This window comes from Lynx rufus, unplaced genomic scaffold (genome assembly GCF_022079265.1).
Source record: "Lynx rufus isolate CCGP_SWC_20201006 ecotype Redwood Valley unplaced genomic scaffold, mLynRuf1.p SCAF_11, whole genome shotgun sequence".
Classification (NCBI taxonomy): Eukaryota; Metazoa; Chordata; class Mammalia; order Carnivora; family Felidae; genus Lynx; species Lynx rufus.
This window is the reverse complement of record NW_025814825.1, coordinates 10,532,433-10,546,535: the sequence shown is the minus strand read 5'-3', so window position 1 is coordinate 10,546,535 and position 14,103 is coordinate 10,532,433. Positions and strand designations below refer to the sequence as shown.

The 14,103-nt window shown below is 34.6% G+C and overlaps 1 protein-coding gene across 5 annotated transcripts in view; it reads left to right on the top strand.

Annotated features, from left to right (window-relative positions):
* Positions 1-14,103, top strand: part of HERC4 (HECT and RLD domain containing E3 ubiquitin protein ligase 4) — a 140,330-nt gene that overhangs the window by 49,008 nt on the left and 77,219 nt on the right. For all 5 annotated transcript variants that reach the window (XM_047072846.1, XM_047072847.1, XM_047072849.1 and 2 more), the window contains one exon: positions 1,234-1,364. In XM_047072846.1, the coding sequence (XP_046928802.1) occupies positions 1,234-1,364 (131 nt within the window). The remainder of the gene's footprint in view (positions 1-1,233; positions 1,365-14,103) is intronic.

The following is a 14,103-nucleotide window of genomic DNA, read 5'->3' as shown; positions in this document are numbered from 1 at the left end:
TGGTCAAGGATATAAACTTTCTGTTATGAGTAAGTTTTAAAGATCTGATGTATAGCGTTGTGACTGTAGTTAACAATACTGTATTCTGTACCTGAAATTTCCAGGAGAGTAGATCTGAAGCATTCTTATAAAAAAAAAAAAAAGTATGTGAGGTGTTGATGTGTTAATTAACTTCTTTGTGGTAGTCATTTCACAATGTATGTATATGTCAAATCCCATTGTACACTTTATATACAATTTTATTTGGCAATTCAGTTATACCTAAATAAAACTGGGGAAAATGATACCAGTTACAAAAAACCATAAGAAGTAAAAACACTTTTGCTGTTTCTATCAAGAAATTAATACTAATTTTGTAAATGCGATAATAGTATTACTGTATTGTATGTTTTTATATGTTAGAGGTTTGTGCCATTGAAGATACATACATATTTATAGGTGAGATGATTTGATGACCACAGTTTGCTTTAAAGTACTCCAGTACTTTTTAGGGTGCCTGAGTGGCTCAGTAGGTTATTTCAACAAATACTTCGGAAAAGTTTTTGGAGATTTGTGACAATTTGAAAAAACTCCTAGGTAAACTGTGTAGCCTTTCTTTTATGCCAAAAAAAAAAAAAAAAGGTGGTTATTGTTTATGTTATCAGTAAGGCTTTCAGTCAGAAATAGGCTATTAGTTTTTAGGTAATCAAAAGTTGTATGCGGATTTTTGACTGCAGAAGGTGTTGACGTCCCTAACCCCTGCACTGTTTAGGGGTCAACTGTATATTGTAGCAACTATGTGTTAAAAATAGGTATATTTGTGCATTCTGGCTTACTTATACTCTTTCAGCTTTTATGTTAAAAGCATAACCAGTTTGAAAACTGAAGATGATACCATTTTTTGGTTTTGTGATATTTTATAGTTATGTACTTGGGATTCAGTAAATATAATGATAGTGAAAGGCAATGCAAAAAATGATTAGTATCTCTTTAATGGTGGCTCTAACTAAATATAATGAGAACACATTTAAGTACTTCTAAAATATGTGAAAATAACCTCAACCTGGAACTTAGTTTTAAAACATTTTACCTTGAAAGGTCAGCTATCATCTGTTAAATTGTGGAGACAATAGAAGAGAAAAATTGACTCCATATATTAAAGATTAACTTATTTTCTTAAATTATTTTCTTTCATCAGGCTTTCTAATGATAAAGAGTTTTGTCTTTTTTTTTTTTTTTTTTTTTCTTTTTAAGGAAGGTGGAGTGTTTACTTTTGGAGCTGGAGGGTATGGTCAGTTGGGTCATAACTCTACCAGTCATGAAATAAATCCAAGGAAAGTTTTTGAACTTATGGGAAGCATTGTCACTCAGATTGCTTGTGGAAGGTAAGTTATTGTATACGAGTATTTTAGTCTCTATAATTCAGTTACTTAAAATTTTTTCTAACAGTCCAGAGGTCTTTTATTTATTTATTTTTTTTAATGTTTATTTATTTATTTTGGGGGAGAAAGGGGAGAGGGGAGGGGAACGTGTGTGGGGGAAGGGCAGAGAGAGGGAGAGAGAATCCCAAACAGGATCTGTGCTGTCAATGCATGATCTCCTGAACTGGGACAAGTCAAGAGTGACACTTAACCAATTGAGCCACCCAGGCACCCCTAGAGGTCTTTTGTTTTTTTACACCTTCTTGGCCATGAATTTATAGGGAGTGAGTTCTAGTAGCTGAAGCTTCTTTCCGTTGGTTCTCACAAACTGTATTTCTCTGGTTGGAGCATGCTGGCACTTCAGTTGAACTCAAGTACTTTTTTCTTTGGCTTCCTTTTTTAATGATCATTTCCCTTCACATGTTTGAGGAAGCTCTATCTTGGCTGTCAGAGTACTTAATGTTTTCAGTATGCACAATAATTTTCTAGGCAAGAAGAATCTTGTCTTTGTTTATTTACAACGATGCCACCAGCATGCTGGGTATCATCATAGACTTCCAGTTTTGCCTTGGTAACATTTGTCCGGCATTCCTTTTTGAATAGTGCCCATCCCCTCTATGTCTATGGTATAACCTTTCTTGTGGATTTGTGTGTATGTGGTCAAAGTACCAATTCCATGTTTGCTAAAAGGCCTAGAGAACATATAGGGGTGTCTCTCCTTTTTCCCTTTGTGTTGGTCATTTTGCAAATTACTAGAAGATGGCAGTTCCTAGCTGAAAGTAGGTATTTTTTTTAATGAGTTGTTTAGCATTCTAGGAATCTAAGATAAAAACATTCTTCCTTAAATGCCTGATTTGCTGGTGAGGAGTAATAGTAACAGGAGAAACATCATTTATACTTATTATTTTACTTTTCTCTATTTGAAAAAGATTTATCTGGGGCAACATATTAATATATATGTGACATTGTATTTATTGTATGTAGCATCACACTTGAGGGTGAAGTATAGGTCATCTTTTTTTTTTCTTTTCCACCTTTTTAAATTTAAACAGTGAGGAAATTGAGCAGTTAATTAACACCTGAGAGTAGTTATTGCTGAAAGTTGAATTGGAATACTGATTTCCTGATTCCCAATTCTTGGGAGTAAGTACAAGAGTCACAGCTTTGAAATTGAGCTTCACCTTTGGTGGATTAAATTAGGTAGACTCCCAAAAAGCAAAATATACTTTGTTTGACTAACTCAGCTTGATTTTTACCTCATAGTATATATCCATATAAAATATAGTTCAGTCTTGCCAACTGTTAACTTCAAATACATGAAATCACACTGTAGGTAGTCTTTGGTAGCTTTTTTTTTTTTTTAACAGGCATTTATTTGTGTGCTTCCAGTTTTTTGCAATTACAAATAATGTTGCTTTGAACATTTGTTGTATGATATACATAAACCTTTATATTTCTAAGTATATACCTAAAATGGGATTGCTGGGTCATAGAAGATATTTAACTTGAATTTTGCAGGTTAATGTCACCCTGTTTACCAGAATTTACATTCCACATTTATGTGTCCTTGTCCCCATTTGGCATTGTCAGACTTTGAAATTTTTGCTAATCTCTTGGATATATAGTGTTACTTAATCATGATTTTAGGGGTGCCTGGGTGGCATAGTCAGTTAAGCATCTGACTCGATTTCGGCTCAGGTCATGATCTCATGGTTCATGGGTACACATTGGGCTGTGCGCAGACAGAGTAGAGTCAGCTTAAGATTCTCTTTCTCTCTTGGCCCCTGCTTGCATGCTTTCTCTCTCTCACACAAAATAAATAAATAAACCTTTTAAAACATCATGACTTTAATTTGCATTTCCATGATTTGATATGGATTGGATTGAATCTGTAGATCACTTTGGGAAGTATTGATATTTTAACATTAAGTTTTCCAATCCATGAACATGAAATGTCTTTCCATTTATGTCTTTAATTTCTTTCAGTAAGTTTTGTAGTTTTCATCCTATATCTTTTACCTTTTTGTTCAATTTCTAAATATCTTATTCTTTTTGATACTATTGTAAATGGCATTATTTTTAAATTTCTTTTTCGATTGTTCATTATTAATGTATAGAAATACAATTGATTTTTGCATTTTGGTTTTGTATCCTGCTGTTTTGGTGATTTTTGTTTCTTTTTTTTTGTTTTGTTTTTTAGTTCTGATAGATTTTTGGTGGAATCTCTAAGGTTTTCAACATATAAGATCATATCATCTGTACACAGAGATAATTTTACTACTTTCTCAATTTAGGTGGCTTTTATTTCTTTTTCTTGCTAAAACTTCCAGTACTATGTTGTTGCATAGTATTCAAAGTAGACATCCTTGCCTTGTTCCTGATCTTAGAGGAAACTTTCAGTCTGTCACCATTGAGTATGATGTTTATTGTGGGTTTTTCATAGATGGCTTTTATTATGTTGAGGTAATGTTCTTCTATTCTTAGTTTTTGAGTATTTCAAAAAAGGGTGTTGAATTTTGTTGACTTTTTTTCTGTATCAGTTGAAATGATAATAATGGGTTTTTTTCTTCATTGCCTTAATATTATAAATTACTTTGATCAGTTTGCATATGTTGAACCATCCCTGCATTCCAGGAATGAATCCCATGTGCCTTTGCTGTACAGTTTTTTAATATACTACTGGATTCTGTTTGCTAATATTGTATTGAGAATTTTTTTTTTTTTTTTTATATGAAGTTTATTGACAAATTGGTTTCCATACAACACCCAGTGCTCATCCCAAAAGGTGCCCTCCTCAATACCCATCACCCACCCGCCCCTCCCTCCCACCCCCCATCAACCCTCAGTTTGTTCTCAGTTTTTAACAGTCTCTTATGCTTTGGCTCTCTCCCACTCTAACGTCCTTTTTTTTTTTTTCCTTCCCCTCCCCCATGGGTTCCTGTTAAGTTTCTCAGGATCCACATAAGAGTGAAACCATATGGTATCTGTCTTTCTCTGTATGGCTTATTTCACTTAGCATCACACTCTCCAGTTCCATCCACGTTGCTACAAAAGGCCATATTTCATTTTTTCTCATTGCCACGTAGTATTCCATTGTGTATATAAACCACAATTTCTTTATCCATTCATCAGTTGATGGACATTTAGGCTCTTTCCATAATTTGGCTATTGTTGAGAGTGCTGCTATGAACATTGGGGTACAAGTGCCCCTATGCATCAGTACTCCTGTATCCCTTGGGTAGATTCCTAGCAGTGCTATTGCTGGGTCATAGGGTAGGTCTATTTTTAATTTTCTGAGGAACCTCCACACTGCTTTCCAGAGCGGCTGCACCAATTTGCATTCCCACCAACAGTGCAAGAGGGTTCCCGTTTCTCCACATCCTCTCCAGCATCTATAGTCTCCTGATTTGTTCATTTTGGCCACTCTGACTGGCGTGAGGTGATACCTGAGTGTGGTTTTGATTTGTATTTCCCTGATAAGGAGCGACGCTGAACATCTTTTCATGTGCCTGTTGGCCATCTGGATGTCTTCTTTAGAGAAGTGTCTATTCATGTTTTCTGCCCATTTCTTCACTGGGTTATTTGTTTTTCGGGTGTGGAGTTTGGTGAGCTCTTTATAGATTTTGGATACTAGCCCTTTGTCCGATATGTCATTTGCAAATATCTTTTCCCATTCCGTTGGTTGCCTTTTAGTTTTGTTGGTTGTTTCCTTTGCTGTGCAGAAGCTTTTTATCTTCATAAGGTCCCAGTAATTCACTTTTGCTTTTAATTCCCTTGCCTTTGGGGATGTGTCGAGTAAGAGATTGCTACGGCTGAGGTCAGAGAGGTCTTTTCCTGCTTTCTCCTCTAAGGTTCTGATGGTTTCCTGTCTCACATTTAGGTCCTTTATCCATTTTGAGTTTATTTTTGTAAATGGTGTGAGAAAGTGGTCTAGTTTCAACCTTCTGCATGTTGCTGTCCAGTTCTCCCAACACCATTTGTTAAAGAGGCTGTCTTTTTTCCATTGGATGTTCTTTCCTGCTTTGTCAAAGATGAGTTGGCCATATGTTTGTGGGTCTAGTTCTGGGGTTTCTATTCTATTCCATTGGTCCATGTGTCTGTTTTTGTGCCAATACCATGCTGTCTTGATGATGACAGCTTTGTAGTAGAGGCTGAAGTCTGGGATTGTGATGCCTCTGTATTGAGAATTTTTGCATCACTGTCCATAAGGGATAATGGTCTGTAGTTTTCTTGTAGAGTCCTTGTCTGACTTTGATATCAGGACAGTGTTGGCCTCATGGAATGAGTTAGAAAGTTACACCCCTTTGGGGCGCCTGGGTGGCGCAGTCGGTTAAGCGTCCGACTTCAGCCAGGTCACGATCTCGCGGTCTGTGGGTTCGAGCCCCGCGTCAGGCTCTGGGCTGATGGCTCAGAGCCTGGAGCCTGTTTCCGATTCTGTGTCTCCTTCTCTCTCTGCCCCTCCCCCGTTCATGCTCTGTCTCTCTCTGTCCCAAAAATAAATAAAACGTTGAAAAAAAAAAATTTAAAAAAAAAAAAAAAGAAAGTTACACCCCTTCAAGTTTTTTGGAAAACTCTGAATAGGATTGGATTTAGTTCTTTTAATGTTTGGTAGAAGTCACCAATGAAACTATTTAATGTAGGGCTTTTCTTTGCTGGGAGATTTTTTTTTTTTATCAATTTAGTCGTTTTACTGTTCATAGATCTTTTCTCTTTTCCTATTTTTCATGATGTAGTACTAGTAAATTTTGTATTTCTAAGATTTTGTGTATTTTATCTAAATCATCTAATTTTTGGCAAATAATTGCTTATATACTCTTCTTATGATCCTTTTTATTTTGGCAGCATTAATAGTAGGGCCCCTACTTTTACTTCTGATTTTAGTAATTTCTTTCTTCTCTTTTTTCTTAGTCAAGTTAAAGTTCTGTCAGTTTTGTTGATCTTTGTAAAACCAGCTTTTAATTCCACTGACTTTTGCTATTTTTGTATTCTCTATTTCATTTATCTCAGCTCTAATTTTTCTTCTGCTAGCTTTGTGTTTAAAGTTGTAAAGTTGGGTTGTTCACATGAGATCTTTCTTGTTTTTAAATGTAAATTTCCCCCTTATCACTACTTTCCCTTCATCTCTTGTTTTGATATATTGTGTTTTCATTTTCATTTATCTCTTACGTCTTTCTGATTTGTCTGTGATTTCTTTGATTCATAGGTCATTTAAAAGTGTGTTGTTGAATTTCCACAGATTTGTGAATTTTGTAATTTGCTAATGTTACTGATTTCTAATGTTATCCCATTGTGTTCAGAGAAGATACTTTATATGGTGTCTGTCTTTTAAAATCTATTGAGACTTACTTTCTGGCCTACCATATGGTCTAATGTGGATAGTGTCCCATGTCATTTGAGAAGAATGTGTATATTATTGTTGTTGAATAGTGTGTCCTATTAGATCTAGTTGACTTATTGTGTTGTTCAAATTCTCTTTTTCCTTACTTCTGTGTGGTTATTCTGTTTTTGAGAGTAAGGTTATTAAAGTCTCTAACCATTATTGCAGAATAATTTCTCCCTTCAGTTCTTTCAGTTTTTGTTTTATATATTTTGATGGTCTTTTATTAGATGTGTAAATGATTTTAATTGTTACTTTTGCTGTATTGAACCTTTTGTTGAAATATAATGTCCTTTGTCTCTTGTAACCTTTTTTGATTTAAAGTCTGTTTTGTCCACTAATTGTATGGCCATTTTGCTCTCTTTTGGTTATTGGCATAGAATATCTTTTTTCATCTTTTCACTTTTTGGTCTTTTTTTTTTTTTTTTTTAATACCATTCTGCCAGTCTCTGTGATTTGAGTGCACAACTTAACCCATTTACATTTAAAGGTAATTATGAGATGTAGGGACTTCTGTCATTTTGTTATTTTCTTTCTGTATGTCTTATACTTTTTTGTTCTTCATTTCCTGGATTTACTGTCTCTTTTTGTTGTTTGTTGTTGTTGTTGTTTTAGTGAAATGTTTTAATTCTTTTCTCATGTCCTTTTCTGTATATTCTATAGCTACTTTCTTTGTGGTTACCATGGTGATTACATTTAAGATCCTGAAGTTATAACACTAATTCACATTGATACTGGGTTAACTTCAACAACATACAAAAACTCTGTTCCTGTATGGCTCTACTGCCACCCCCTTTCAGTTATTGTTTTCACAACATAACTTATGTATACTGTGTGTCACAGTCATACCATCTGTGAATCAGTTTAGCTTTATTTCTTCATTTCTAATACTTATGCTTAACATATCTCTTGTCCTAGTGTCCTGTCTGGGACACCAGGTTGATGTTCACTAGAAGTACTAAAGATCAAGGCATGTTGTCCTATGTTCTGTCTGTGAGCAAACCTTCAGTATTTCACAATTAAGTATCATGTTTGCCATAAGTTTACTGTAGATAACCTATATCACATTAAGGAATTTTTCTTTTTTCGTAGTTAAAAGGATTATTTATTTATTTTTAATAAGTGGCTGTTAAGTATTTGTTGGTCTTTCTGGATCTATTGAAATGATTTATGATTTTTCTCCTTTAATCTGTTAATTTGGTGAACTATATGAATGGATTTTAGTAAATAAAAACAGCTTTACCTTTCTGTAGTAGCTCCAGTTTAATCATCTATGTTACCATTTTGTTTAGTGCTGCATTTGGTTTGCTAATATTTTAAAAATATTACTTGTATTTATGTTTATCCCTGAGCTTGGTTTATAATTTTCTGTTACTTTTTGTTTTGTGGGGTTTTTGGTTTTTGTTTTTGTTTTTTTTAATTTAGTTAACATAGAGTGCAGTATTGGTTTCAGGAGTAGAATTCAGTGATTCATCACTTAAATACAATAACCAGTGCTCATCACAAGTGCCCTCCTTAATACCCATCACTCATCTAGCCCATCTCTCACCCACTTCCCTCTATCAACCCTCAATTTGTTCTCTATTGTTAAGAGTCTCTTGTGGTTTATTTCCCTCTCTCCTTTTCCCTCCCCCTTTTCATATGTTTATCTGTTTCTTAAATGCCACATATGAATGAAATTATATGGTATTTGTCTTTCTCTGACTTATTTTGCTTGGCATAATACATTCTAGCTCCATTGATGTCATTGCAAATGGCAAGATTTCGTTCTTTTTGATGGCTGAGTAATATTCCATTGTGTATATGTACTACTTTTTTATCCATTCATCAGTTGATGGACATTTGGGCTCTCTCCACAGTTTGGCTATTGTTGATAATGCTGCTGTAAATATCAGGGTGTATGTACCCCTTTGAATTTGTGTTTTTGTACCTCGGGGTAAATACTGAATAGTGTAATTGCTAGATCTTAGAGTAGTTTTATTTTCAGTGTTTTGAGGAACCTCCGTACTGTTCTCCAGAGTGACTGCACCAGTTCTCATTCCCACCAGCAGTGCAAAAGGAACGTTTCTCTTTTCTCTGCATCCTCGCCAACACCTGTTGTTTCTCGTGTTGTTAATTTTAGCCATTCTGACAGGTGCAATGTGGTATCTCATTGTGGTTTTACTTTGTTATTTTCCTGATGATGAATGGTGTTGAGCATCTTTTCATATGTGTTAGTCAACTGGATGTCTTCTTTGAAAAAGTATCTATTCATGTCTTCTGCCCATTTCTTAACTGGGCTATTTGGTTTTTGGCTGTTTAGTTTGATAAGTTCTTTATAGATTTTGAATACTAACCCTTTATCCAATATGTCATTTGTAAATATCTTCCCCCATTCCATAGGCTGCCTTTTAGTTTTGTTAATTGTTTGCTGTGCAGAAGCTTTTTATCTTGATGAAGTCCCAGTAGTTCACATTTGTTGTTATTTTTGCCAGGTTTTATTATTAAGGTTATGCTAGTCTAATAATATATATTGGGGATTATACCCTTGTTTTCTCTTTATTTGGAAGACAACCACTTTAGAAGTTAGTAGACCTTGTCATTTAAAGCCATCTGGGCTTGGTATTTTCTTTTTTGGAATTTTAAAAACATTGTTCAGTTTCTTTATAAGGTAGCTTTAAAATTTTTTCTTGTCAGTTATTTGTAATTTAGATTTTTCTATGAATTTTTCCATTTTTGTTTAAATTGTAAACATGTGAATGTAAAATTTCAGTATCTATATTAGCCTATTGCTATAGAAACAACATGCCAGTGACCTATAAAAATAAATGTTTATTTCTTACTCTGTGGATCATCTGAGATGGTTCTTTCTCAGGCTATGGGTCACCTGGAGTGGCTCTTATTTTTGCTGCAAGTTGGGACAGCTGTTTCAAGATGTATGACCATTAGGGAGACTTCGCTCAGTCTGCAGCTGAGCAGGGATGGCTTTGTTACGGGTCTCATTTCAGGTCAGAGAACAGTGGCTACCTCTGGGTATTTTATTTTCTTTGGGAGTAGCACCTGTACGTGTACTTCTCAAGCTTCTGCTTCAGAAATCCTGTTGACCAAAAACAAATTACATGACCAAGAGTAAGGTTAAGGTAGGGGGAATGCATGGTGCTTATCTACCATCAGGCTGTAACAACACTGTGCATGTTTAATACTACAGGATAGTAAAGAGGTGGAATTATATTTTCAGTAGACTACAGTATTATCTTAAAAAAATTTTTTTATGTTTGTATGATCTATAGTGATCTCTTGTTTTTTTCCTGTTTTGATGTTGGTAAATTTTCCTTTCTTTCCTGATCTTTTTTTTTAAACCTCCATTTCTAGAGGTTTATCAATTTATTAATCTTTTCACAGAACCAACTTTTTTTCTTTACGATCCATATTTTGTGTATATTTTTCATTTCATACATTTCAGTCTTTAGTTCATTCAGTGGTGGGATGCAGTGTTCTGTATATGCCCATTATATAGTTTTTATTTTTAGTTTTTTAAATGTTTATTTTTGAGAGAGAGTGAGCGAGCAGGGGAGGGGCAGATAGAGAGGGAGAGAAAGAGAATCCCAAGTGGGCTCTGCTCTGTCGGTACAGAGCCTGATGCTGGGCTTGAACTCATGAACTGAGAGATCATGACCTGAGCTGAAATCAAGAGTCAGATGTTTAACCGACTGAGCCACTCAGGTGTCTCAATTATGTAAAGTTTTTCTAACAATGTTCAGATCTTCTGTGTGGCATTTTTGTTTGTTGGCTTGTTTTGCTTGACCATTTTTTAATTAGTTACTGAAGAAGAAATATTACAGTGTTCTACACTGTTTGACTGTTTTTAATTTTTTCTTGTAAGTTTGACAGTTTTTTCTTTTGAGTCCATCTTAAGTGCATAAAATTCCAATTTTATCTCTTCTTGGTGAATTGAAATTTTTATCATCGTGATTGTGACCTCTAGACCACTTTTTAATGATACTTTTTAAAATTTATTTTGAGAGTGCACATAGATAGAAGTGGGGGAGGGGCAGTTCGAGAAGGAGAGAGAATCCAAAGTAAGCCCTATGCTTAGCTCTGAGCCCATCGTGGGGCCTGATCATGACTTGAACAGATATCAAGAGTAGGTTGCTTAACAGACTGAGCCACCCAGGCACCCCTGGGTCTCTTTTTATCTGATGTTAATAGGGCTACTCCTACTTACATATTTTTTCGTATATTGTATGTTATATTCATTCTTTACATATTTTTCATTTATACATAATCTTTTACCTTGTCTTTCTGCGGGTTTTGGATGACTATCATGTAAACAGCATTAAGTTAGATCTTTAAAAATTTAGTATGGTAGTTTTGCCATTGGCGACAACATGAATGGATCTAGAGGGTATAATGCTAAGTAAAATAAGTCAGAGAAAAACAAATATTATATGATTGCAGTCATATGTTAAGAAACAAAAGGGTGCCTGGGTGGCTCAGTTGGTTAAGTGTCCCAACTCCTGATTTTGGCTCAGGTCATGATCTCACTGTTCATGGGATTGAGGCCTGCATTGGGCTCTGTGCTGACGGCACAGAGCCTGCCTGGGATTTTCTCATTCAGTATAACACTGAATGTTAATTATATTCAAATTAAATAAAAGAATGCACTCTGGGAATCTTTGTCTTTAAGTTGACCATTTTGTCAGTTTTGTAATTACGAATACATTTGTATTTAATCCTGCCATAATATTTTTTATTGTCTTTGTCATCTATTGTATAATGTGTTGTATTTATTTTTGTTTTGTTTTATTATTAGAGCAAGTGCTCATGATTAGGGGAGAGGGGCAGTGGGAGAGAGAGAGAGAGAATCCTAAACAGGCTTCACACTCCATGTGGAGCTCAGTGCTGGGCTCAATCCCACCACCCTGGGATCATAACCTTAGCTGAAATCAGGAGTTGGACACTCAACCAGTTGAGCTACTTATATGCCCTACTATCTATCTTTAAATAATTTTTTTCTTCTCTAATTTTCTTTTCTTTGGATTGATAGTTTTTTAAGTGTGTGTAATTCCCTTTTCTTATTTGGAAACTATACCTTCTTTTTTAGTTGTTACTTTAAACATAAATGGAAACAACATTTATCTTTAATTTATATTAATAAATAACTTTTTCTTTTTGTGGCATTATGAGGACCTCTCATTTACCTTTCCCAACTTTTCATTCTCTATATTTTAAACTTCACAAAAACATTGTTTCATATAGTCAGTGTACATTTAGAAATGCCTATATATTTACTACCTTTTTTTTCTGCTCTTCATATTTTCCAGTTCCTTTGGTCTGAACATCCTCTGGAATTTTCTTTGAATAGATCTGCACACTCTTTTATCTATCTAAAAATGTTTTATTTCACTTTAATTCTTTTTATTTTTTTATTTTTAATGTTTGTTTATTTTTGAGAGAGAGAGAGAGAGACAGAGTGTGAGTGGGAGAGGGGCAGAGAGAGAGGGAGACACAGAATCTGAAGCAGGCTCCAGTCTCCAAGCTGTTAGCACAGAGCCTAATGGAGGGCTTGAACTCACAAACTGTGAGATCATGACCTGAGCCGAAGTCAGACACTCAACCGACTGAGCCACCCAGGCCTCCCATATTTCACTTTAATTCTTTAATGATATTGGCGATGATGGAATTCTAGCTTGGTAATTACTTTCAGTGCTTTGAAGATACCATTCTATTGTCTTTTGGCTTTGCTTATTGAGAAGCCAGCTATTAGTATGTTGCTCCTTTGAAGGTATTATGTTTCTTTTTTTTGTTTTAATTTTAAATGTTTATTTATTTTTGAGAGATGGAGAGACAGCATGAGTAGGGGAGGGGCAGAGAAAGAGGAAGACACAGAATCCAAAGTAGGCTCCAGTCTCTGAGCTGTCAGCACAGAGCCCGATGCGGGGCTCGAACTCATGAACTGTGAGATCGTGACCTGAGCCGAAGTCGGACGCTTAACCGACTGAGCCGCCCAGGAGCCCCTGTTGTGTTTCTTTTTAAATCTTTTTCCAGTTTTGCTTTCATTTTTCAGGGTCTGATTTCCTCATTTTCCTATGGGGCTTCTTGAGTCTGGAATAATACCTTTGATCAGTTATGGGGGATTCAAAGCTATTATCTGTTTAGACATAGCTTCTCCTTTCTTCATGGAACTCTGATTGGATGTATATTGAATCTTCATACTCTGCCTTGTAGCTTTATTCTTTATTTTCCACATTTTTGACCCTCTTTGCTGCTTTCCTGATTGTTTTTATTATTTATATTTCAGCCCATTATTCTTATGCTGTATCTATTTTTCATTAAATCTGTCGTTCAAGATCTTGATTTCACTTATTTTGGATTTTTTAGTTCTAGTATTTCTTACAGGTTCTTTTTAAAATCTGAATTTTTTTTTCTTTAGTGTTTCCAGTTGTCCATTTTCAAGTTTGGCTTTTATTTCTTGGACACTAAAAAATTATTAAACATGGTTGTTCTAGATTCTTGTGTTTGATAATTCCAGCGTCTGAAATCTTTAGGATCTATTTCTGTTTCTTTTTTCTGTTAAATTTTTTTCATGGTGCCCTGTTTCTTTGTATGCCCAGTTTTGTGTGCTTGGTTATGTATTTGAAAAATCATGGGAATGATTTGATAAAGCCTTCCTTTCCTTTTCCAATGTATGAATTAGACTTTATCATAAAACGTAAATCAAAACTCAACATATATATGAGCCAGGAGTGCTTATTATTAAACCTTATTTGTACTGCTGAAGTTATACATGAATATATGTTGCCTGAAGTTTAGAGAGTTCATCTATTCTTGTTTATCTTCATGCATAATCCATTAAAAGACTATAAAACAATATTTTAAAATAATGTTATCTAATTTTGTAATTGTTAACAGGTAAGATTATTTGAATAGTTACTTTTAGTTTTGTGAACTCAATTCTTTCTAGAAATTTAATATGTTTATTGTGTTGGGGAAGAATTTTCAGTTATATATTGATTGAGATACAAAGACTTACCTATGTGGGGAATGTAGGTAGGCATATGGTATCCTGACCAGTTTGACTTCCAGGTAGTTGGTACAATAAGAGTATTAATTTCCTTATCGAATAATTGTCAAAAGCCTCCTGAAGGAAGCAGATGAGAAACATAAGAAATGTGAATCCATCAAGGAGATGATCCAAAAACAAAAGGTTCAAATTCCAGTGGTATAATATTATAATGTTTTTGAGCTATTATATCAAATCTAGAATTTAGGATTATTATGTTTATTTAGTAACTCTCAATTCTGACTTCATGCTGTTATCTTTTGGAGAGTTTTTAGAAATGTATA